General features: G+C 38.9%; 1 protein-coding gene across 2 annotated transcripts in view; it reads left to right on the top strand.

Annotated features, from left to right (window-relative positions):
* Positions 1–25,573, top strand: part of AKT3 (v-akt murine thymoma viral oncogene homolog 3) — a 402,599-nt gene that overhangs the window by 194,769 nt on the left and 182,257 nt on the right. The window contains exon 2 of one of the 2 annotated variants that reach the window (XM_006871278.1): positions 21,412–21,537. In XM_006871278.1, the coding sequence (XP_006871340.1) occupies positions 21,412–21,537 (126 nt within the window). Of the gene's footprint in view, positions 1–21,411; positions 21,538–25,573 lie in introns of those variants that run through there. The other variant, XM_006871279.1, reaches the window with a different exon arrangement.

The raw sequence follows: 25,573 nt of genomic DNA on the forward strand, positions 1-25,573 counted from the left end.
CCACAATCGCCGTTCAGGCCTTTTTTTCTAGTTGGAAACAGTTCAGGGCCAGCTGTGGCAGTTTGGTTTTAATTGGAAACTGTCTCTTTAAATTTCAAGGAGATCTGTGTGCATGCGTAGTAGAACCCTCCGAGGGTGGGGCTGGGGTGCCCACTAGCTCAGGCACCCCTATTGTCACCAGAATGGAGATGCGCAGATAGCAAGGGACCAATGAATAGATACCCAAAGAAAAGAATGTCCACACCTCTATCTCAGCGCGTCTGCCCGGCATCTGTGGCAGCTCCGATCCTTCCCCCGTGTGTCTCACCCAAGATGGCGGCTCCTGGAGCAGCTAAGTGTCCCTGACTAGAAAGAAATAGATTTCTAGTTTCTGCCACAAATTCCCCCAGCTGTAAGCCTTCCAACCTTCTAAATACTCCTTTATATGTGGTTCAGAGTTCTGGGATCAGCCCCTGAGCCTGCTTGGTTGGGTATTCTGTGTTGTTGTTAGCAGAGCTCCTTTACTGTACTTCCACCGATCCGCCATCTTGTTTGTTCTCATATATTCATTTTAAAAAAGTCACATCTCAGATTGTCATTGGCTGTTGGAAAATTAATATGTTGGTTTTATTCAATGTAGTTATGATGGTAAATCAAAACATACTCCTAACAGGGTTCCAGTACATACATGAACGGGGGACTCCTCGGTCAGTTTTACACACAAGGCAGAGAGGTAAGTTTAGAAGGTATAGCAACTTTTTGCGGGGATCTTAAATGTGTAATCTTGATAAATTTTCTCAAAGGACACAGAATGATCACTAAGGCTTATCTTGAAATTTTAAGAACATTGCAAATCTGCATGGTAAGAAAAAGGCCAGGAAAATTGTGCCAAGAATTTTTTCCCCCCTATCACAACAATGCACCAGTTCATTCTTCAAGGATAGCAAAGGTTGCCCTACGAGACTTTGATTGGGAAACGTTACAAAGCCCATCCATATTCTAGCCTGGGTCTTGCCCCTTTAGATTTCTTTTTGTTCTTCAAACACACTCAATGAACATTGAAAAGGAACATGATTTGAGTCCCTTAAGGATACCCAAATTGCTATTTTTGCATGCTATAAGTCAAAGAATTCTTCAAGGAAAGGTTGCTGTTATTAAGTGCCTTCAAATCGGTTCCAATTCAGCGACCCTTTATAGGGTTTCTGAGGGGCAGCTTGAGGGAGGGTTATCGTAGTTCAGTGCCTTTAAATTGGTTAGATGTCCAGTGCTTATTGTACAGCACCACATCAGGACTCCTGGAGGAAGGATTACAGAGATAGAAATGCTGTCTTCAGTAGTGTGTGGATCTAGCTGGATGACATATCAAGTAACAGTAGCTTCACATTTTTATATTTTTGTTTACTAAAGATTTTTATGATTTTTGTAGCAATACCTTTTAACTTACCATCTGGTGTATGCTTGTGTGTGGAACTAATATTTATTTTGGAGTTAGTGGATGGTGCAAATGGTTAAGTGCTCAACTACTAATGGTAAGGTTGGTGGTTCGAACCCACCCAGAGACACCTAAGGAGAAAGGCCTTGGAGGCCTGCTACCAAAAGGTCACAGCCTTGAAAGCAGTTAGTTCTGTAACAGATGAATTCGTTGACTCAGTGACACCTGCTATTTATTTATGACAATCCACTAGTAGAAAACAAGATTCTGCTAGAAGGTTTTAATGATGAGAGATGTATAGGAAGGAAACTGAAGGTTAATGACCTTAACATTGACCACAATAGTGGATTGTAACTTTTATTACACAGCATTGCATTTGTTTTAAATAATGTTTCCTTTGCGCTGGAAATGTGGCCACATCATGACACAGTGACAGTATGGCCAAGTTCTTTGGCTTTCTCTCTCTGCAAGTAAAGTGTAAAGGAGGTTTCATCTTAAAAAAATAATATATGTATTAAGTATAGATATGTATTCATTTTTCCAACCATATTTCAAGATTATAATACATATTTAAAACACATATTATGATTAAACATGGAAATAATAAAGCACTTAGTATTCTCCATAAAGCTTAAGAGTTTAGCTGTTTCAGCTTTATGGCAGATGAAGCAATAATGCCTCTTCCTGACATACATGGACGAATGCTGCCCTGTTCTTAAGTGAGTGATGAGCCGCTGAACACTGGTATAACAAGCATGAATGTTCACTGGTAACTTTAAAAGCTATATGTTGTTGTTGTTAAGTGCTGACCATTGGGTTTTTATCCTTAGGGTTTCAGTATAAGGTTTCTGAGGAGTGGCTGATCTTGCAGTTCAAACCGACATTGTGGTCCAGAACATTAACCCACAGTGCCACACCCGGACTCCTGTGTCTATTAGAGAAATCAGAATTTCAGTCTGTTTACTATACAACTGCCTTTTCTTTTTTATTTATTCACATTTTATCTTAGGAAAGTAGCATGTTTTAGAAATGAATACGTTTTTTCCTAATTGAATTCTAAGTGATCATAGTTTTATGGGATTTGTGACAACAGTACTCCAGTTGTGAAACTCTTGTCAGTTGGGTTGTGTCTTTGTTTTGCTTCATAAAATCTCAGTTAACTCATCTCAGTTAAGCACAGTCTTTGACAGGTGAGGATAGACCTTCAGTAGAAGAATAAGTATTTTTGCACAGTTTTCAATCATTTTCACTTTTACCTTACATCTCATTTTCTACCTCAAGTGAAGGTGGTGCTGTAGGATAAGCACTGTACTGCGAACTACAAGTCCAACAGTTCAAATTCACCAGCTGCTCTGTGGAGAAAGATTAGGCTTTCTTTTCCTCTAGAGTTTTACAGCCTCCAAAACCTTTTACGGGTCTCCTTTGACCAACTCAGCAGCACCTAATAATAACAATAGTAACAGTGGAGTTAGTTAGGACCAGGTTCTGAAACGCACACTTAATATCAAACAGTTGATGTTGAGTCTGTTCCAACTCATGGTGATCCCATAACTTAGAGGGTTTTACCGTTCATGACCTTTTGGTCAGGCCTTTCTTCCTAGGGGCCCTGGGTGGGTTCGAACTGCCAACCCTTCCGTTAGTCGTTGAGTTCTTAATTGTCTCACCACCCAGGGATTCCCTCTGAACACATTTTAACTTTAAAATGGATTAATCCGTAGAATAAAATTTTCTGTTTGCATGTCTGACCACATGTAAACTTCCCCTAGTTGCTATAGATATAAGACCATTTGAATATTTTAAATTCACAGCCATTTTTAGTTCACAGACATATGTTCTTGTTTCTACCTCCTGTTTTGGCACTTTTTGATAGCTTCAGCTTTAAAAAAATTCAAATGTGATTCTCCAAGTGTTAATGAATAGTGAAATAGGTCTATACTATTAGTGGACTAGTTAAGATAGAAGATTATAAAATAAAAATGAAATTTAAAATTATATGAGCACTGTCAATCCTGGCAGATAACCCTGAGGTGTATGCTTATCACCCCTAACAAATAAGATCCACAAAAGTGAACATGAATCTAAGGCACTGCAATCTCTCATCTCAGGTGAAAAATTAGGACTAAGGGGCAAAGGAAAATGTTATTTGTATACAGCCCGGGGAAATCAAGACTGTTTTCTGTGGCCAATATTCACTCATAAATATTCACATTTGCTTATCAGATTACAGTAAATGTATTATTAAAGAAAGCAAGAAAAGAAAAGCCCAGAAAATGAAGTCATTAAAAGAACTAAGTAAAACTGACTCTAGTAAATGGTCTTTTCTAATTCCACAGTTCCCAAATGAGAATATCTCCCATTTACAGAGTCCTGGTGTGGCGCTGTGGGTTAATGCTCTGGATAGCAAAGCTGTCTGAACTGCAAGGTCGGCAGTCCAAGCTCACCAGGCACTCCTTGGAAACCCTACACGGGGTCTCTGTGGGTCGGAACCGACTCAACGGCACTTAAAAGCAACAACCATTTACAGAAGTGGTATGGAATTTGCCTTTTGCATTCAGAAGGTATTAACTGTGAGTCTGCACACCTCCCATGCCAACAACTGAATCAATAGTAGTGGGTTTTTAGTTGTTATTGGAAAGAAGTTCTGCAAACTAACCTTGGGTTACAGTGCTAAGAAAAGCTGTGTTTTTCAGTACTGCACCTCCAATACTTAAACAAACAAATTAATACCTTTCTTTCACATTATGAATGGAAAATGGTAAGCCTTCATTGAAAGTTTGATATTCAGTACTAACACATTGTTGTTGTTAAGTGCTGTCGAGTCGGTTCCAATCCTTAGCAGCCTGTATAGGGTTTCTGAGGAGTATCTGATGAGCTTGAACTGCTGACCTTGCAGTTCAGATGGCTTTGCAGTCTGGCACAGTAACCCACAGCACCACACCAGGATTCCATTATAATAGTATAATTGTTGATTAACTTAATTGAACCAACTCAAAAGTATTATTAAAATTTTTAGTGTTCAAGCCATTTAGAGCACAAAGAATTCATCATCACCTTTCTGGACTTTATTGGTGTAATTACACCACTGGACCAATAAACAGCATTCTTATCAATGGAGAAGAGATTGAAGTTGTCAAGGACTTCATTCTTCTTGGATCAATTGTCAACACTTGAGGAAGCAGCGGTCAAGAGATCAGACGACGTATTGCATTAGGCAAATCTGCTGCACAGGAACTTTTTAAAGTACTGAAGAGCAGAGATGTCAGCTTGAGGACTAAGGTGCGCCTGACCCAAGCCATGGTATTTTCAATAACCTCATATGGATGCGAAAGCTGGACAGTGAATAAAGGAAGATCGTAGAAGAACTGATGCCTTTGAGTTGTGATGTTGGAGGAGAATACTGAAAGTGCCATGGACTGCCAAAAGAACCAATAGATCTGTTTTGGAAGAAGTGCAACCAGAGTGCTCCTTGGAGGCCAAGATGGCTAAGCTTCATCTCTCCTACTTTGGACACATTGTCTGGAGAGAACAGTCGCTGGAGAAGGATGTCATGCTGGGTAAGGTGAAGGGTCAGAGAAAAAGAGAAAGACCCCCAACGAGATGGATCAGCCAGGTGGCATCATTGATGGCGTCAAGTGTGAGGTTGGCCCAGGATCGGACATTGTTTCGTTCTGCTGTGTATGGGGTTGCTATGAGTCAGTTCCGACTCGATGGCACCTGACAACAACAACAATAATAAAAGCAAAAAAACAAAACAAAACAAAACAAAAAAACACAAAACACAAAACAAAACCAATGAGACCAAAAACAGACTTTCTCCTTGTATATTAGTAAAATGAATAACAGTACTCCCTGAAGCTGTGCTCCCTTGTATATATTTGTTGTTATTGTTAAATGCTGTCAAATCAGTGCCAACTCCTAGTGACCCTTTATAAGGTTTCCACTGAGCATTTGGCAGGTTCAAATCGCCAACCTTTTAGTTAGTAGCCCAGTGCTTATGTGAAAGCACCACACCAGAACTCCATTACTTATGTAATATTATTTAGCATCTCATAACTTTCTGATAGCATCGTATTGTATGATGTGGTTTGCAAATAAATAGGCTAGTTTAAATGTTTAAAAAATAAAAAAGGGAAATTCTAATGTTTGTATTTTGTCACTATCTGAATGATTATCTCACTATTTTAGTATATTATGTTATTTAAGGAATGCATGCTAGATTTAATTTAAAATAACTTAAAAAAAACCACAAGTCCTACTACTTGTTGTTGTTGTTAAGTGTCATCGAGTTGGTCTGACTCAGTGACCCTGTACACAACAGAACAAAACACCGCCCGCTACTGCACCGTCCTCACAAATGTTGTTACACTTGAGCCCATTGCTTGCTGCCACTGTGTCAGTCCCCTCCTCTTGGAGATCTTCCTCTTTTTTGCTGACCCTCCACTTTACCAAGCATGATATCCTTCTATAGGTACACGTCCCTCTTGATTCATGCCCTAAGTATAAGACACAAAACTTGTCATCCTAGCTTCTAACGAGCATTTTGGCTGTACTTCCAACACAGATTTGTTTGTTCTGGCAGTGCATAGTACTTTTAATATTTTCCTCCAACACCATAACTCAAATGCATCAATTCTTCTATGATCTTCCTTATTCATTGTCCAACTTTCAGTGCGTATGAGGCTGTTGAAAATACCATGGCTTGGGTCAGGTGCACTTTAGTCCTCAAATTGACATCTTTGCTTTTGAACACTTAAAAGATGTCTTGTGCAGCAGATTTGCCCAATGCAATATGTCATTTGATTTCTTGACTGCTGCTTTCATGAGTGTTGATGGTTGATCTAAGCAACGTGAAGTCTTTGACAACTTCACTCTTTTCTCCATTTATCATGATATCTATTAGTTCAGTTGTGAGGATTTTTGTTTTCTTTACATTGAGGTGCATCCCATACCACTGAAGGCTGTAATCTTCATCAGTAAGGATTTGAATTCTTCTTCACTTTCAGCAAGCAAGGTTGTATCATCTGCATATTATAGGTTATTAATGAGTCTTCCTCCAATCTTGATACCGTATTCTTCATATAATCCAGTTTCTTGGATTATTTGCTCAGCATACAGATTGACTAAGTGTGGTATAAAAGAATACACCTTTCCTAATTTTAAACCATTCAGTGTTCCCTTGCCTTCTGGTCTATGTACAGGTTTTTCATGAGCACAATAAGTATTCGGAATTCTCACTCTTGGTAATGTTGTCCATAGCTTGTCATGATCTGCACAATCAAAAGCCTTTGCATAGTCAACAAAGCATGGGCTAAACATCTTTTTGGTGTGGCACTGTAGGTTAATGCGCTGGACTGCAAAGTCGGTTTGAACCACAAGGTCTGTGATTCAAGCTTATCAGCTACTCCTCAGAAACCCTCACTATGGCTCTGAACTGACTCGACGGCACTTAACAACAACAAACATCTTTCTGGTATTCTTTGCTTATAGTCACTATCTGTTTTTTGCATAATAAGAAAGGTAAGATTTATGTAATATTTTTAGTTTGTTTTGCGTCTTCTGTTTTAGGATTCAAATACATGGCGCCTTCAAAAAGTTTGTTGGAAAATGTTATTTTCCAACAAACTTTTTGAAGTGCCCACATGCTAAAGGAAAAGTATGCTTAGACATGGAAATTGTTTTGTTTTTTTTTTATTTAATTTTTTTTATTTCAAGTTAATATTTCCTAGATAAGTTTATTCAGCTACTCCTCAGAATAACAGCATTGGTATTAAAAGAAGAAAATGATACTCCATTTTGTTTTCTCCGTCATTTTTCAAATGAATTTCAGTTTAATTTTTAACTAGCATCATTTTGAAGTATTGCTGCGCTATTTAGCTTGATAAACTTACAACATGTTGTACCAATGTAAATCTGTTTTTGTTTTACCTAATTTGAAATGTAAACATTCTATCACTAATTAGGGAATTGATAACTAATGACTTTAAATATTATATGGTGGTAGTGGTGGTGGTGTGCCGTGGAGTCAATTCCGAATCATAGCGACCCTCCAAAGTGTTTGTGAGGCTGTAAATCTTTACAGGAACAGAAAGCCTCATCTTTCGCCAACAGAATGACTGGTAGTTTCGAACTGCTGACCTTGAAGTTAGCAGTTCTACTCGTAACCACTACGCTATCAGAGCTCCTTTAAATATTGTGTTGTTGTTGTTGTTGCTGTTAAGTGCCATCGAGTCGGGTCCGACCCATAGCGACCCTGTACAGGGTTTCCGAGGGTGTAAATCTTTACGGGAGTAGAAAGCCTCATCTTTCTCCCGCGGAGCGGCTGGTAGTTTCGAACCGCTGACCTTAAGGTTCGCAGCCCGATTCGTAACCACTACGCTACCAGAGTAGTGGTACATAAAAATAGAAAGATAAAATAATGAGGACAATTAAATGGAACTTTTACTTTTGTTGGATGGGAACTGTGAGTTTAGTACTTTGGTTTTATGAATTTGATTTATTAAAGTCACGTGTTCGGACAGTAAGGCCATATTTTTCGGGGGAGTAGGGAGTGTGTGGGTGCGTCAGATTTCCTCCTCCATTTCTTTTATGAGGTACATGTGAGGGTAAGTAACAAAGTGTGGCTACTAGGGTACCCAGTTCATACAAACTCAGATGTATTCCAAACAAAAGGGGTCAGTGGATGGCTGGAGACACAATCTCTCAGCATTATCATAGTGTCTGTAGGTTGCCTTGAAAAAAAGGTTCAGTCAAAGCAATGGCTACTGAGGGGATCTGGTGGGCCAATTAAAATCAAGGTATAGAGGTCAGCTCAGAAGATTGTGGCAACTGTTTTTGGGAATTCCAAAATGGGGAATCTTGATACATTTTATTTTCTTGAAGGTCAAATGCCAATCACAGGGTCTTATTAAAAAGAAATTTTAAGAAAATTGAAAATTAGATTGGTGAGAAAAAGACCACGAAAGTTGTGCTGAGGAATTGTTTTCCATCACAGTGTATCTGCTTGTTGTTCTACGGTAGATAGGGCTGTCCTAAGAGACTTTTCTCTGGGAAACTGTAGCTCTGACCTTGCCCCCTTAGTCCTCTTTTTGTTTTTAAAACTCAAAGAACATTGAAAAATATAGTTTGAGTCCTTTAAGGATGCCAATACTGCCATTTTAAAGTGGTGTTAAAAAAGAGTGCACAGGACTTCTGGTTTGAGTGATAGCAGTAAAAACCAGGTAGGGGACTCTTCATTGCGAAGGGACGAGGATTCCATGAAGTAAGCGCTCATAGAATAACTCCAGAGCTCTGGATCTAGGACGTTAGTTCCCCACACTCACAAGTGAAAAAATCACGATAATAAGGAAAATACTGTGAGTTAGGAATCTGGAGATGGGACTCCCTTCAGCGGCTACTCTTGCAGAGTTTAGAGGGCGGGGCTACAGCCAATCCCACTCAGAAAACCAGTGCTAAAAGCTTTGCAGAGACATTTACAAAAAAAAAAAAAAAAAGAGGTGTACGAGACTACACGTTTCTCTCTCTTTTTCCCCCGTTAGGCCTTCATTCATCAGGCGGGACTGTTTTCCCACGGTACAGAGAGAGAGAGCTTGGTGGCAGCTTATGATGTCACCCACAGAGACACAACCCTAAAATTTTCGCCAGAATGACGCTTGGCAGCTGTGCACCTTGGAGTCTGTTCTGACTCCAGGCAACCCTGTGTGGGGTTTCCCTGGCTGTGGGTCTGTACGGGAGCTGAGCACCTCGCCTTTCTCCCGCAGTGCAGCTGGTGGTTTCGAGCTGCCGACCTTGTGCTCCATTTGCAGCCGCTATGCTACCTGAGTTCCCTGCTCAGGATCAATATAAAGCAATCTGTAAAACCCCAACATAAAAAGACTCAACCATCCCGAGATTGTGCTGTGCACACACAGATAATCTGACTTTCAGAGACAAAAATAGTGAACAAATCTTTCTCTCATTAACTGCTCAATATCTACCTGTGCACCTCTAGTGTAGTGAGTAGAGAAGGGGCCTGAGAGAACAGACACCTTCACCCACTGCTGGAGGCTTCTACCTTGCACACACACTGCCTGTGTAGCTCAGGACAGTCAACCACAGTTTCATTTCTGTTCCAAAGTGGTGTTTTTTGTCTCTGCATTTATATTACTTCTACTGTTGTTTTCCTGGAGGTGGGAGCTTTTTGTCCCAATATTACCCAAGAAGAGATAGCAATCGTGGCCATATAGCCAAGTTATAAGCATATCCCATAACATTCCACCACTGAGACAAGAGCCAACAACACCTGCTAAGCATTACATGTGAAAAGGGAAGCCTATCTCCCTATCATATTTACCAGGAGACACCCAGTAAGCTTAACAACAAACAACAAACATTCACTTAAGCTTTAAAAAAAATAAAATAAATAAGTATTGGAAATGATGAACAAAAAACAACAAACGATATCAAAACATGTCGAAAAACACAAGAGAGTAGCTGAGACAAATGATCTGGAGACAGACAAAGGCTTTCTAGAGGAGGAAGAGCAGGCTTTGAATATGCCTGAGGAAGAATTCAGAAGAATGATATGGAAACAATTTCAAATGCTCCCAAAAGGGGTGGAAGAAAACAAAGAAGTCAGAAAAGTACTACAGGAGCAATCAGATAAGATTGATACAGCATTGGACACAATTCAAAACCTGCAAAAAGAGCTCCAGATGATTAATAATAATATATCAGAAATAGACAATACTAATCTCTGACAAAGTAAACTTTAAGATAAAAACCAGCATAAGAGACAAAGAAGGACACTAGCTCATGATCAAAGGGGTCAATTGAGCAAGACGACACAACCGTAATAAAGATCTATGCTCCCAATGAAAGAGCACCAAGATACATGAAGCAAACTTTACTAGAATTGAAGAAAGAAATAGATCATTTTATAATTAAAGTGGGAGATTTTAACATGCCACTCTTGAAAAGGGACAGAACAACCAGAAAGAGACTCAACAAAGTTACAGAGGAACTAAGCAACATAGTCAACCAACTTGACCTCATAGATATATACAGAATATTCAATCCAACAACAGCACAATATACATTGTTCTCCAGTGCACGTGGAACATTTTCCAGAATTGACCATATGCTAGGTCACAAAGCAAGCCTCCATAATATACAAACATCAAAATTCTACAGAGCATCTTCTCAGACCACAATGCTATAATACTAGAAATTAACAATAGGAAGATCAAGGCAATAAAGTCGAATACATAGAAACTGAACAACACCGACTGTATAAAAGAAGAAATTAAACATGAATTCACAAAGTTCCTAGAAACAAATGAGAATGAAAACATAACATACCAAAATCTTTGGGACATGGCGAAAGCACTGCTGAGAGGGCAATTTATTGCTATTAATGTGCACGTCCAACAAGACGAAAGAAACAAAATTAACACATTAACACAGCATCTTCAACAATTAGAAGCTGACCAGCAGAGGGAACCGACAGTCACCAAAAGAAAGGGAACAATAAAGATAAGAGCAGAAATAAACAAGATGTAAAACCGAAAAACTATAGAAAGAATCAACAGGACAAGAAGCTGGTTCTTTGAAAGGATTAAAGAAATTGACAAACCATTGGCAAAACTAACAAAAGAAAAGAGGAAGAAGACACAAATAACTTGCATTAGAAACCACTTGGGTGATGTCACATCGGAGCCAAATAAAATATAAAGGATACTAACAGAATACTATGAAGAATTGTTCTCAACAAATTTGAAAACTTAGAAGAGATGGATATATTTCTAGAAAAACATAACCTACCCAAAGTTACTCAGAATGAAGTAGAAAACTTGAACAAACCCATAAAAAAGGAAGAAATTGTTCAGGTCATCAAAAAACACCAAACCAAAAGAATTTGAGTTCCAGATGGCTTCATGGGTGAGTTCTACCAAGCATTTAGGGAAAAACTGTCACCAGTTCTACTCAAATTATTCCAGAGGATGGAAAACTCCCTAATACTTTTTATGAAGCAAGCATAATTCTCATACCTAAAACAGGGAAGGACATCACTAAAAAATAAAACTAATAGACAAATATCCCTCATGAACTTAGATGCAAAAATTCTCAACAAAATACTAGCCTAGAGAATCCACAGAAAATAATACATCATGACCAAGTGGGTTTCATAAAAGGATGCAAGGATGTTTCAACATTAGAAAAACAATCAACGTAATCCACCATATAAATAAGAAAAAGGAAAAGTACCACATAATCATATCAATTGATGTAGAAAAGGCATTTGACAAAATCCAACAACCATTCCTGATAAAAAACACTCAACAAAATAGGAATTGAAGGGAAATTCCTCAACATAATCAAGAGCATATATACAAAACGAACACCCTACATCAATCTCAATGGAGAGAAATTGAAAGCCTTCCCTCTGCGAACAGGAACCAGACAAGGATGCCCTCTGTTACCATTCCTATTCAATATTGTGTTGGAAGTTTTAGCCAGAGCTATACGGCATGGTAGAGAAATTAAGGTAATCTAAATTGGCAAAGAGAAAGTAAAACTCTCCTTATTTGCAGACAATATGATCTTATACATAGAAAACCCCAAAGACTCAGTTAAAAAAGCTACTAGACCTCATTGGAAGATTCAGCATAGTGGCAGGGTATAAGATCAACATACAAAAATCAGTTGGATTTCTCTATAGCAACAATGATAGCCCTGCAAAGGCAGGATATTAGGCAAGCAATACCATTTACAATATCTGCTCAAAGGATGAAATATTTAGGAATAAATGCAACCAGAGAAACAAAGAAGATTACAAAACACTACTACAAGAAACTAAAAGAGACCTAGAGAAGTGGAAGAACATACCATGTTCCTGGATAGGAAGCCTCAACATGGTAAAAATGTCAGTACTGCCCAAAGCAATTTACACATACAATGCAATCCCAATCCAGATTCTAACAACATTCTTCAAAGAGATGGAAAAGACAATTATTAAATTTATATGGAAAGGAAAGAGAACCAGGAAAAGCAAAGCACTGATTAAAAAGAAGAACAAGGTTGGAGGTCTCTCACTCCCCAATTCCAAATTTTACTACATGGCTACAGTGTTCAAAACAGCCTGGTACTGGTACAATGAAAGATATATTGATCAATGAAACAGAATCAAGAATCCAGAAATTAACCCATCCACATACAGCCAAATGATTTTCAACAAAATGCCTAGGCACATTGCATGGGGAGGAGACAGTCTCTAACAAATGGTGCTGGCAGAACTGGAAAGCAGTATGCAAAGACTGAAACAAGACCTTTACCTCATGCCCTTCACAAAAATGAACTCAACATGGATTAAAGATCTAAATGTGAATCCCAAAATTATGAAGGTCATCGATGAAAAAATAGGGACAAATGTGAGGGTGCTAATTCAGGGCATTTACAGACTGCCAAACATTCTGAAAAGTACACAAACAAAAACAGAGAAAACAGATGAGTAGGACATACTAAAAGTTAAAAACCTATGTACATAAAAAGACTTCACCAAAAGAGTAAAAAGGGAACCCACAGAATGGGAAAACATTTTTTGCAACGACACATTAGATAAGGGACTCATTTCTAAAATATATAGGAAACTACAATACCTCTACAAGAAAAAGACAAATCACCCAATTCAAAAGTGGGCACAGGACACGAACAGACACTTCACCAGGGAGGAGATCCAGGCAGCCCAATAAACATGTGAAGACATGTTCACTATCACTAACCATCAGAGAGCTGCAAATCAAAACAACAATGAGATATCATCTCACACCAGCAATAACAACAACGATCAAAAAAGCAGAGGACGACAAATGCTGGCAAGGATGCGGAAAGACTGGGACCTTCTTACATTGTTGGTGGGACTGAAAAATGGTCCAACCACTCTGGAAAGCAATATGGCTTTCCTCAGAATCAACCTTCTTCAGAAGGTTGGAAATAGAAATAGCCTATGACCTAGCAATTCCTCTATTTGGTATTTACCCACAAGAAATATGAGCCATAACACAAGTAGATATATGAACACCAGTGTTCATAGCAGCACTATTTATAATAGCAAAAAATTAAGACAACCAAAATGCCTATCAATTGAAGAATGGATAAACAAACTGGTACATACACACAATGGAATACAAAGTCATTGCATAACATGAATAACCTTGAGGACATTGTGCTGAATGAAATTAGTCAGTCACAAAAGGAGAAATATTGCATAAAACCATTATTGTAAAAAACTAAGAAAAAGAACCCACCCAAAAAGGGGATATATATACACACTGATCACCGGTAATATGTGGGATGAGAGGTGGGGAGGAAGAGAGGGGAAGAAAGAGCACAGGGTAGGGAATAGACACAGGAGAGCCTGGGGGGTGGGGAGCTGGCATTACATTAGAAGAGGGAGGGAAAAAGAAGAACAAGGCAGATCAGAGAACAGTTGGGCAGGTTCGCATGGGCTAGGTGGGACAGAGGTAAATGATGATGTATGCACAACCTTGGAATAACAGGGCTTCAGGATACAGGGATTGAGGCATGTCTTGAAAGGGGAAAAGCGGGGAATAATGTTAGAATGCTTGGCTGTCTTTTGAATCTTGGTTTCCCTTGCCTACCATTGTGAAATAAGACACTTGCGGGGGTGGGGGGTGGGGGCGGTGCATAGCCAGAAACATCACAACAGAAAACATGGAAGCCCATCTTCAGCCTATAACTGACTGGAATACCTTGGGGGCGGGGGGGGGGGGGGTGGCTGGAACTGCCCAGACCCAAAATGGGGAGGGGAGTTATAAAGACAAGAAGTGACTGGCTTGCTAGCTTTCAAGAGGGAGCCTAGTTCCAGATGGGGCAGGAATAGGCTGAACCTCCACTGAATGGTTTATAATCTGTTGGGACCTGGCTGACGTAAGGAAATGAGGATAAGACTCCTGTGGTACAACAGTGAATACCTGCTGCCAGCACTGACTGTGAAGGTCAGAAATGTAGAGGCAAAATTTTTTTTTCTTTCTTTCTTTCTTTTTTTTTTTTTGGCAAAAGGAGGAGATTGATTGACTTTGCAGCCCAGGAGTGGAGGTCCCTGGGACCATCAAGTGAGAAGAGTGGAAAGTGTTACCCTACCCAGAAAGGCAGTGACGCCAGGCATGGAGACAGAGATGATGGCGTGGACAGATGGAGTGGCTGGGGACACGGGTCTCAGGGAGGGAGAGGAGCTGTTTTCTGACAGCCAGGGGAGATTGGGCATATGGGGTGTATACTTTGATTATTTGATGATGCATGGAGGGGATTGTAATCATTGCAATGAAATGAAATACGATAGGATGATTGTGAAGCTGAAGTGGGACAGAGGCAAATAATGATGCATGCACAACCTCACAACAACAGGGCTCTGAGATACAGAGAATGAGACATGGTTTGAACTGGTAAAAGGGCGGAAATAATGTTACGATGCTTGGCTGTCTTTTGAATCTTGATTTCCTCGGCATACCATTGTAAAATAGACACTGGAGGGGGTAGGGAAAGGAATAGCCAGAAATATCACCGGAGAAAGTTTGTAAGTCCATCTTCTGCCTATAACTCATTGGAATACCTAAAATGGGGCCACACCGTGCCCAGTGAAGGAGGCTTCCTGCGGAGCCTCTGCATTGCGTAAGACCTTAGGTGGAATCCTGAACAGCATCCAGAATCTTATGAGGTGGGAAATTTCCACTTGAAAGGACAAGCAGACCAGCCTGGAGCGGCCAGAAGAACAGAAAATACTTCCTGAAATAAAGACTGACAGGAAAAATACAAAACAATATAGGTATGCCGACGGATTACTGCAAGAACAAACAAGTGGCTTATCCAGGAGACTTCAAGGCAAGTGGTCAGGTCCTCTCAGGGCAAACCCCCTTCTAAGACTAAGACTCAATGGGAATGCACGATCTGATTGGTGACCACGTTGGTTACCGATAAAGGGAAATGAAGGAAAAGCAGCAATGAAGCTGCGAGCTAAGCCCTACAACGCTCAATAGACTCCTGTGAACCCGGATGGAGACCTGGTTGACCAGCAGTGTGCAAAGTCCAGCAGACTCTTGGACCCAGAGTCAGCTACATAGCCACAGAGGACTAGAGTAGAGAGTAAAGCATCTAGCCTATAAGAAGACAAGGCACATGCATAAGTATACCCACACTTGCAGATAATACCCACTTCACCCGGCTTCAACAACTGGATGATCAGAGGTCAGTCAGAAGAAGAAAGAAGAGGGAAAAAAGAATAATCTGATACAGTTTGATGAACTTGACCTACACTATGGAAGCAGTAGCTCAAAAGAGGGAACAAATCTTCACAGTGAGGATCATCCCTACCCCCTCCTCACATGGAGAGGACAGGGATGGGCAACTTGGACATTGGCTACCCAGAATGGGGTGGCTACAGAGGCAAGACGTGACTGGCTTAGAAGCTTTCAAGAGGGAACCTAGATCCAAAGGTCATGGAGGAAGGTAGTATCCACTGAGTAGTATCCCTTCTGTCTAGTTGGGGCTGATGAAAGGAGATGCAGATAGGTCTCTTGCGATACAATAGCAAATAGTTGTTATCAGGACTGATTGTAAGGGCTGGAAATGTAAAGGTAGACATTTTGTGGCAAAAGGAGGGTAGTCATTAACTTTGCAGTCTAGGAGTGGAGTCAGTCCCTGGGACCGTCAGTGGAGAAGAGCAGAGAACGGAACCCCATCCAGAGAAGCAGTGATGCCAGGGATGGAGGCAGAGATGATGACGTGGGGAGATGGTGTGACTGGGGACTTTGGACCCAGAGAGGAAGAAGAACTGTGTGTGGACAACTTGGGGGCAGGCTTGAGGGGTATACCCTTTGGGTGGTGGATGATGCATGCAGGGCATTGTAACCATGGCAAGGAAATGATATACACCAGGAAGCTAATGTCCTCCCATGTAAACTATCACATAATTCACAATAAAGCACTTAAAAAAAAAAAAAAAAAAGAGTGCACAATTCTTCAGGAAGGGTTAGAGAGATGGAAATAGCATGTTCAGAAGTATATAGACGTAGATGGAGGAAATAAATTGAGAAACAAAGTTCACATTTTGATATTTTGTTTAATAAAGGTATCTACTATTTTGCAGCAATACTTTTTTGCTTACCTACAAATAAAAGGAAGGGCAAAAGAACAAGTAAGTTCCTTTCTTGAGTTTATACTTTAGAGGAATATGTCCATAAATATTTTATTTGTTCATTTAATAAATCTTTTTTGATCATCGATCAAGTAAGTGGTAGACATTAGACTGGGTACTTGGAGTGTAGCTTTACAGGGAACACTGCCAATATTAGTTGCTGATGATGAAATTTGAACTTGCAAACAAAACTTAGACTTTTGGAAAACATGTATGCTACTATGAACTTGATAGCTTTCCAAATCTTTGACTTTTCTGATGTGATTACTGGAATAATGAATGTGATTGTGTTATTAAAAAGTGTTAACATTTAGAAGACCAACATAACTCAGTGAACCAGTGTATTTCAGATGGCCAGTGCAGGGTGTTACAAAATGAAACACAGTATAAAGGAGTCATTCAAAGTGTAGTATAGACCAATGGCTTTTCACACAATACGAGTATGAAAAGTTCATTAAGAAAGTTTCAAAATTCCACATTACAGTCAACTTTTTGGAATCTACCACTTGTTGAATTCTGGTATAGCATCAAAGAATATTCAGAACTAACTGTAAAGGCCATTCAAATTCTTGTTCCTTTCCCAGTTAGATAACTATTTCAATAAAAACAACGTGCTGTAAAGAGTTTGAATGCAGAAGTAGCTGTGCGAGCCCAGCTGTTGTGTACTAAGCCAGACTGTAAATAAGAAGAGGTGGTGCTCTTCTCATTCATTTTTTGTTTTGCTTTAGAAAATAGTTATTATTTTTTTTACATAAAAATGCTATTTAGGTTTGCCCAGAAGCCATCAAGGCAAGTGGCCGGGTCCCCTCAGAGCAAACACCCTTCCGAGACTAAGACCCAAGGGGAATACACGAGTAGGCATGTGGTCTGGCTGATGACCACATTGGTCACCGATAAAGGGGAAGAGGGGGAAAAACAGCAATGAAGTTGGGAACTAAGTCCGACTACATTTAATAGACTCTTGTGAACCTGGCTGGAGACCTGGTTGGCAAGACCCGGGGACTCCTGGGCCCAGAGGCAGTAACATGGCCATAGAAGACTAGAGTGGAGAATGAAGCGTCCAGCTGATATGAAGTGAAGTGAGATGCACGAGAGCACCCATACTGTCAGATTTGTTGGTTAAGTGCCGTGGAGTCGGTTCCGACCCATAGCGACCCGTACAGAATTTCCAAGGCTGTAATTCTTTACGGGAGCAGAAAGCCTCATCTTTCTCCCGCAAAACAGCTGGTAGTTTCGAACTGCTGACCTTGCGTTTCGCAGTCCAATTCGTAACCACTATGCAGCCAGAGCTCCTTTCAGATAGTACCCACTTAACCTGCCTTCAATAGCTGGATGATCAGAACTCAACTAGAAGAAGAAAGAAGAGGGGAAAAAAACAGTAACCCATTTCAGTTTGATGAACTTTACCTATACTTATGGATATGTTGTTGTTAAGTGCTGTCGAGTCTGACCCACAGAGACCATGTTTAGGGTTTCCAAGGAGCAGTTGGTGAGCTTGAACCTCCAACCTTGCAGTTCAAACAACTTTGCATTCTGATGCATTAACCCACAGCGCCACACCAGGACTTATGGATATATAGCTCATAAAAGGGAACAAAGCTTTACAGCGATGATCACTCCTATCCATTGGTACACAGGGTTGAAAGGAATGGGCAATGTAGACATTGGCGACCCAAAATGAGGGGGATACAAAGGCAAGAAGTAACTGGCTTACAAGCTTTCAAGAGGGAGCCTAGTTCCAGACGGGGAGGGGGGTGGTCTTTACATGCTCTTGATGAACCAAAAGTCTAATTTAATTAAATAAATTACTTTAAACCTTTATTTTGTTGCAGTTAAGAGTTGTGGAGCCAGTTTTGACTCATAATGTCCCTATGTACAACAGAAGCAGAATAAAACATGGTCTGTTCCTTTCCATCTCACAAAAAAATAAAATAAAATAATTTAAAAATGCCATTTAGGTTACATTTAGTGAATTTATTGCTGTTTTTTTTTAATGAAGTCAATTTCTAAGGATTTTTCTTATTTTCAATTTCTAATAGAGTAAATATTGATATAATCTATACAAAAACTTTTTGTGGTTCTTAATAGTGCTAAAGAGTCCAAAGAGGTTCTGACATGAAAAAGTTTGAGAGTGGCTGATTCAGAGAAATGACTATATATCTGAAAAAGTGTAGATGTTGGTGAGATTATTGAGGGTTTTACACTTTATGCTAAGAGAATTGTACTTTATCCTCAAAAGTAAGGAGCCATAGATACTTTTTGTATTAAAAAAAATGATACCAACCAAAGTGGTACGTATAGAAATACGGTAAACTTGTAGATGATGGTTATATTAGTTCTATGGAAGTGGGATGTTACAGATGATTAGCAGAAGTGCTACTTGCTAAGGTCTTAAGGGTCTAGTTTAGGTTTTGTTCAAGTTCCCTGAGTTGTACAGAGGGTTCAAGCGCTTGGCAGCTAATGAGAATGTTGGCGATTCAAGCCTTCCCATAGGCACCTCAGAAGAATGTCTTAGCAATCCAAGTTTGAAAAATCAGTCATTTGAAAACCCAATGCAACATAGTTGTATTCTAACACACGTGGGGTTGTCATGAGTCAGAATTAACTGAGTGGCAACTGGATGGTTGTTGTTGTTAAGTTCCATTGAGTCAATTCTGACCCATAGAGAACTTGTACAGGGTTTCCAAGGAGCAGCTGGTGAGCTTGAACTGCCGACCTTGTGCTTTAAACTAACTTTGCAGTCCAGTGCATTAACCCACAGTGCCACACACACACACTCCAATTGGATGTTTAGGTTGGGCTAAATGAGAGAAAGGTGTGAAAGCAGCATTAATCTGCAACTGATAGAATCAGGGGAGGGAATATTGTCAATTTGTAGAGAAAGTTGGAGTGTTTTCAGTTTTTTGTAGTTCTATGATTTAACATTTAAGATAGAATAACCTGGTAGACATATCCAGGCGAAAACTGAAAATTGAAACTGGAGTAGCATTTCAGTTCTTGTGATATCATGGAAAATTTCTTTTGCTTAGAGGTATGGACCACTAATGCTTGACACACAGCCCGTCACTCAAATGCAAAGTTAATTCACATCTCTGCTTTCCCAGGTCTTCATCTCTGACACCAACCACCATGTGGCATTTTCTCTCTGTGTCTTTACCCACCCAGAGTTAGGTCTTTATTAAATGACTGCATGCATAATCCACTTGTGTCCCAAGTCTGGGGTCTTCACAAGCTAGCACTCTGTACTTATAATCAGTTGCCAAAAAGGCAGACTCTCACTGCCCCTATAGATCTCATAAGTCTCTAGAATGACTCACAGAACTAACACCTTTTTAATGTAACCACTAAGGTAAGCTTCCAAGTGCATTAACACTCTGCACAACTCAGGGAACTTGAGCGAAACCTAAACTAGACCCTTAAGACCTTAAGCAGTACTTCTACTAAGAGAGGCACAGATGAGGTCTGGAAGGAATTTTAAGCATGGAACTTCATGTCTGCAGAGAATCACAGGTCAGTTCATTTGTATCATCAATCTCAAAGGAAATGCTAAGATCTGAGATCCTTTATAATTGTAATTCATTATAGATATGCATGTCTGAGTGGGCCCTTAATGTAGACATAGTAAATGACTGATCAAATCACTGAACTTGCATGACTGACTCCACTGTGTCTCATCTTTTCCTCAAGTATGTTTGATGCGTGAGGTAAGGTCTTTGAGCTCCCACCTCATTTGTACACACACACATTAAGTGTTGCCTGACTGTTTAAAAAAAAAACAAAAACAAAAACAAAACAAAAATGCAAAGAACCTTGGATTGTTGGAGAACCCCAAGGACTATTTTCAGAAAGCAGACAAAAAGCCCAATTGAGTTTTTTGTCCCACATTTAGGTAATCAACTGGTGATCTGATTGCTTCAGTTGTATTTTGGAGACTATAAGTGATGATAACATATCGTAATTGATAATACATTAATACGTATTTATTGACTACTATTTGTTGTAGCGATTGTGGTGATTATGAGTGGGCTGCTAACCACAAGGTCAGCAGTTGGAAATTACCAACTGTTTCGCTGGAGAAAGACTAGGCTTTTTGCTCCCATAAAGATTTACAGCCTCGGAACTGACTCCAGGGCACATCACCACTACCAGCACCATTTACTAATAGAGTGTTTATGTCCTTGTATATATGTATGTATGTGTGTGTGTGAGAGAGAGAGAAGAGAGAGATTAACCCCCTGGTTAACCTGTGTTCATTTTCATTATTTATTTATAGCACTGTACAAAATACAGTATTCATATGCAGAATAATAAAATGCTGTTTAAATGAGAAAAATTTAACAATGAAAATAGAGTTTTTCCTCTCTTAAAAAAATTGACCCAATTAGTCAGTAGTACATAGAAGAGAAGCATCAATTTCATATCCCTCTTGTGTTAAGTGTTCATCGAAATTCATTGATACTGTGTAGATAATTAACCAAGGCTTTTTTAAACTGCTGAGAATATGCTCTAACAACCATCTGATAAAATGAAAAACTGGAAAAATGTAGTCAGATGAATGATTCTCTGAAGGAATAATGGTGCAAATGAATTATCAAAGTGTGAAATCATTAAAAGCAAAACATGTTTGGGTTTTTATAGAATCTTAATTGCAGGTTTATGTATTTTCTTTTGTAAGGTAACTTCAAAGAAAATTGCTTAACTAAATTTTGGGGGGCTGGTGTTGTAGGACATATATTATACAATAATTTATTTTTCACATAAAAGCTGCTGCTCATTTTTTTCCAGCATTAACATACGTGCTTTCCTCATCTAGGAGAATATATAAAAAACTGGAGGCCAAGATATTTCCTTCTGAAGACAGATGGCTCATTCATAGGATATAAAGAGAAACCTCAAGATGTGGATTTACCTTATCCTCTCAACAACTTTTCAGTGGCAAGTAAGTTAATTATAATTGTTGATTCACCTTGTAGTTATTTCTTTGTATGACCTTATGTTTCACATAGCTACGGATCTATGAGAAGCCTGTGAAATCATTTTAGTTTGTATTTAAAAGTAAATAATTTTTGAGGTTTGGTAGACTTTCTGTTGCTTAGCATAGAGATTATCGATAACATGGTTTTGTGTGATGCAATATAGTTTGTTTTTTATTATTAGACTTCAAATGTGATAAAAAACAATTTTCCAAATATGTATTTGCAGGATTTCTGTATTAAATTAACCAAAGATCTTTGTACTTAAATTGGAGCTTGGTTGTAAAACATTGTGGAGTATTTAGTGCAAAGTCTTCTTCTATTATAATCTTAGCTCTTCTGACAGTGCTGTGAGAAACAACTGATTTCATTAGAATTGTTTTTTGAGAGATTTTTTATTTATAGTCAGATTTTGCTTCCTACACATACCTAACAAACATGTTTGTAATGTAAAGTATTTGGAAATTTTATATTTGTTTGAATATAATAAAAATTAAGCTGAATGATCATGGTAGTGATGACAGCAATTTAAATATTTTTGGCTTTTTTCTAATTTAGTGATTAATCAATGAAAGGTTCTTTCTGTGTAAAGGAGTCAAGCACTTTAAAAGTATGTTGAATTAAGATAAACTTGTAAAGGAGCTAGAGTATATGTACCATTGAGATATAATCATTTACTAGATAGCATCCTGAATTTTGATTTTGGTTGTATGCTGTCATCTATTAGCCACACTTAGTAAAGATATAGGGGAATTTCCCCTAACTCTAAACGAAATAAGATGAAAATAAAACAAAGCAACACCATGACAAACTTTAAGAAAGCAAAAGCCCTTGAACATTATATAATGCTTTTGGCGGTTTTTGCCTCTAATGTGTAGGTTATACCTTTTCAGTAGGGTAGAATGAGTGATATATATACTTATTTTTGGAAAAGAAAATAAAGGGTTTATGAAGTCATCTGATTGATAAGGATATTAACTAAAATTTTCTGTGTATCAGTGGATTCTTCTGTAGAGATTTTTGTTATAAAAAAAATTGAGATTGCTCTCGTATGTATTAGTTAAGGAAAACATCTTTTTGCCACTCAAATACCCAAAACATATGGCTTTCTTCCATATTTTTCTCATTTGAAATATTGTGTATTTTGTGTAGACTTAAGAACCCATTTTCGTTCTACAGATCGTATGGGTGGACATTGTTTTACAGATAGAAATTGACTTTTGAAGCAGCGTACCATGATCATTTCTACCTAAACCCAGTATAATTTCTTAGTTTGTCCATTTTACCAGCAAATACTATTGGTTTGTTTGAAATAATTTACAGAAGTACAGAATTCCTTATATCTGCTGATCAAAATGCAGCATTTTTTGACCTTATGAGATTTCACACCCCAACAAGTTTTAAAGACATACTGTATGTCACAGTCTGCCAACATCTGCTCCAACACTTCCACTGGCAGAGGCTGGAATAAATGCTGCACTCTTGGGGAGAGAGCCTGCTCAGTGACTGACAGCCAGCCTATCCATGAAACAAATAGATCGTATTCTACATCTGTAATTTTTACTTGTATGAACAAGTAGTTCTAGATTCAAACGAACAAGTAAAGTTGTAGGCCAACTCTTTCATTTCCAAATGTATTATTATTAACATCAGTCTTACACAAAAATGATTTTAAATGGATTAATGTTACAGTCTGATTTATTACAAAGTTAAAGTTTAAAAATAGTAATCATTACTTTAGGGAAAAAAAAAAACAAAACCCTGTACAGGGTCGCTATGGGTCGGAACCAACTCGATGGCACATAACAACAACAACAACAATTCTAGTGAAAAGGGTATTGAGGGAAGAAATGGCTCATATTTGATCTTGTTATAGCTACAATGGAGTCCTGGTGTGGCGTTGTGGGTTAATGCACCAGACTGCAAAGCCGTTTGAACTGCAAGGTCCTTGGTTCAAGCTCACCAGCCTCTCCTTGGAAACCCTATACAGGGTCGCTATGGGTCAGAACCAATCCAACAGCATTTAACAACAACAACAACATGGCAACCATTAGGAGGTTGGGCAGGTCACTCTCACAAAATCTTGGATCTTTTAGTTCCTTTATCAGTATAGTAGAAACAGTTGTATTCAATGAATTTGTAAGGTCCTTCTTGTCTTGTCAAGAGCACAAGTTAATGTAGGATAAACACTGGATTTCTAACCACAAGTTTGATGGTTCAAACTCACTAATGGCTCAGTAGGAGAAAGATGAGACTTAAGAAAGATGTCTGCTTAAGCAAAAAATTGCTGTCTTAGAAACTTTAAGTAGGATCACTATGAGTCAAAATTGACTCAATGGCAAGTTTCTTTTTGGGGGGGGTGGAGTGTCTCCTAAGATGGCTCAGTGGGTTAAGCACTTGACAACATGATCAGTGGTTCAAACCCACCAGCCACCCTATGGGAGAACAGTAAGGCTGTAAAGATTTCTAGTCTTGAAAACTCTAAGGAGCAATTTACTCTGCCCTTCTGGGTCACTTTGATCCAGAATCAACCTGACAGCAGTGCGTTTGTGTTTGTTTGTTTTTGGTCTGTCTGACATTGTCAGATAATAAGAGTCATACAAAATTCGATCAGATCCTTGAAGAGTGTGTAGGCTTAAGATAAAGGAAGACCTTGCTGTCCTAGAGGAACAAAGAAAGTTTTTCTATTTAGAGAAGGAGCCATTTCAGCAGGAGGTACCTTACCAGTGCTTTCTCTTCTGCCTTATTGAAAGAAAAAGACTGACAGTATTTCTGAGATGTGTTGAGAAATGTTATGTGTACATTTATTTCATTAATAATTACAAATTGAGTCCCCTGTTTTTTCTGATATTAAAAACTGTCACTTCAAATTTATATTTTTAATGGAATTTACTGAAATACACTTTTTATCTGTGTTAAAACAGTATGAGAACTGGAAAGGAATTTAGAATTTATCATTCCAATCTTCATTACATTTCACATTCTTATTTTCTGCTTAAACTTTTCTAAAAAGATAGTCTTTGTATTGCCTCCATTTTACTTCTCAGCCCACTGCAATCTAGCCTCCTCTTTTATCCACTTGATTTCAATCACTTGTAATAAGATCTCAGTGGCCATTTAAATGTTAAGCTTAGTGGAACGAGCCATTTCTTATTTTTCTTGGATTTACATCTAGGTTGCTTTTTATGTTGTTGGTCACCACCTCCTCCTTGGGATGACCTCTCCCATTGTGCCTGGGATGCTCTCTGCCCTGGCTTTGTTCCTTTGTCTGTCCCATCAATTTTGACAATCCAGTGTTTAACTGGTCTGGCCAAGAACTCTTTTTCACTTGGTACCCTTTCCTTGGGTTGTGACATTCACTCCCAAGGTTTTACGTACAGGCTGTGTGCAGGATACGCCCACGTCTGTATTCTCAGGCCAGGGCTCTCTCCTAAGCATTAGATGAGCATATTCAATGGACTGCAGGACAACTCGACCTAGAAACTGTTTGAGACTCAACAATGTCCAAAACTTTATATAAAATAATTTTGTCTATCTCTTCTCCCTATTTAGAATCTCAGTTCTCTCTCATTGAGCAACAATTTGGATCCATTCCTGGAGTTTTTTCTTTATTTTTTTTGCATCTTTGCCTCCCTCCTAACCCATTTCTGTTGTTGTTGTTAGGTGTCATTGAGTCACTTTTTGAGTCATAGTGACCCCAGCTGACAGAGTACCTCATATGGTTTTCCAAACTGTAATCTTTATAGGAGCTCTGGAAGTGCCTTGGGCTGAAAGATCACAGCATTGAAAACACTGTAGAGCACAGTTCTACTTGGCGCACACACAAGGTTGCCATGAGTTGGAATTGACTTGATAGCAACTAACAATTGCAACAATGTGTAAACCTTTCCTCTCTGAGCCTTTGCTGGTACTACACCCTCTGACTGGAATGTTCTTCTGCCCTCTATTTGACTATATAATTTCCTTTCATCTATGAAGATTGATTTCACTTTTAAATTCCCA

The sequence above is a fragment of the Chrysochloris asiatica genome, unplaced genomic scaffold (genome assembly GCF_000296735.1).
Source record: "Chrysochloris asiatica unplaced genomic scaffold, ChrAsi1.0 scaffold00165, whole genome shotgun sequence".
NCBI lineage: Eukaryota > Metazoa > Chordata > Mammalia > Afrosoricida > Chrysochloridae > Chrysochloris > Chrysochloris asiatica.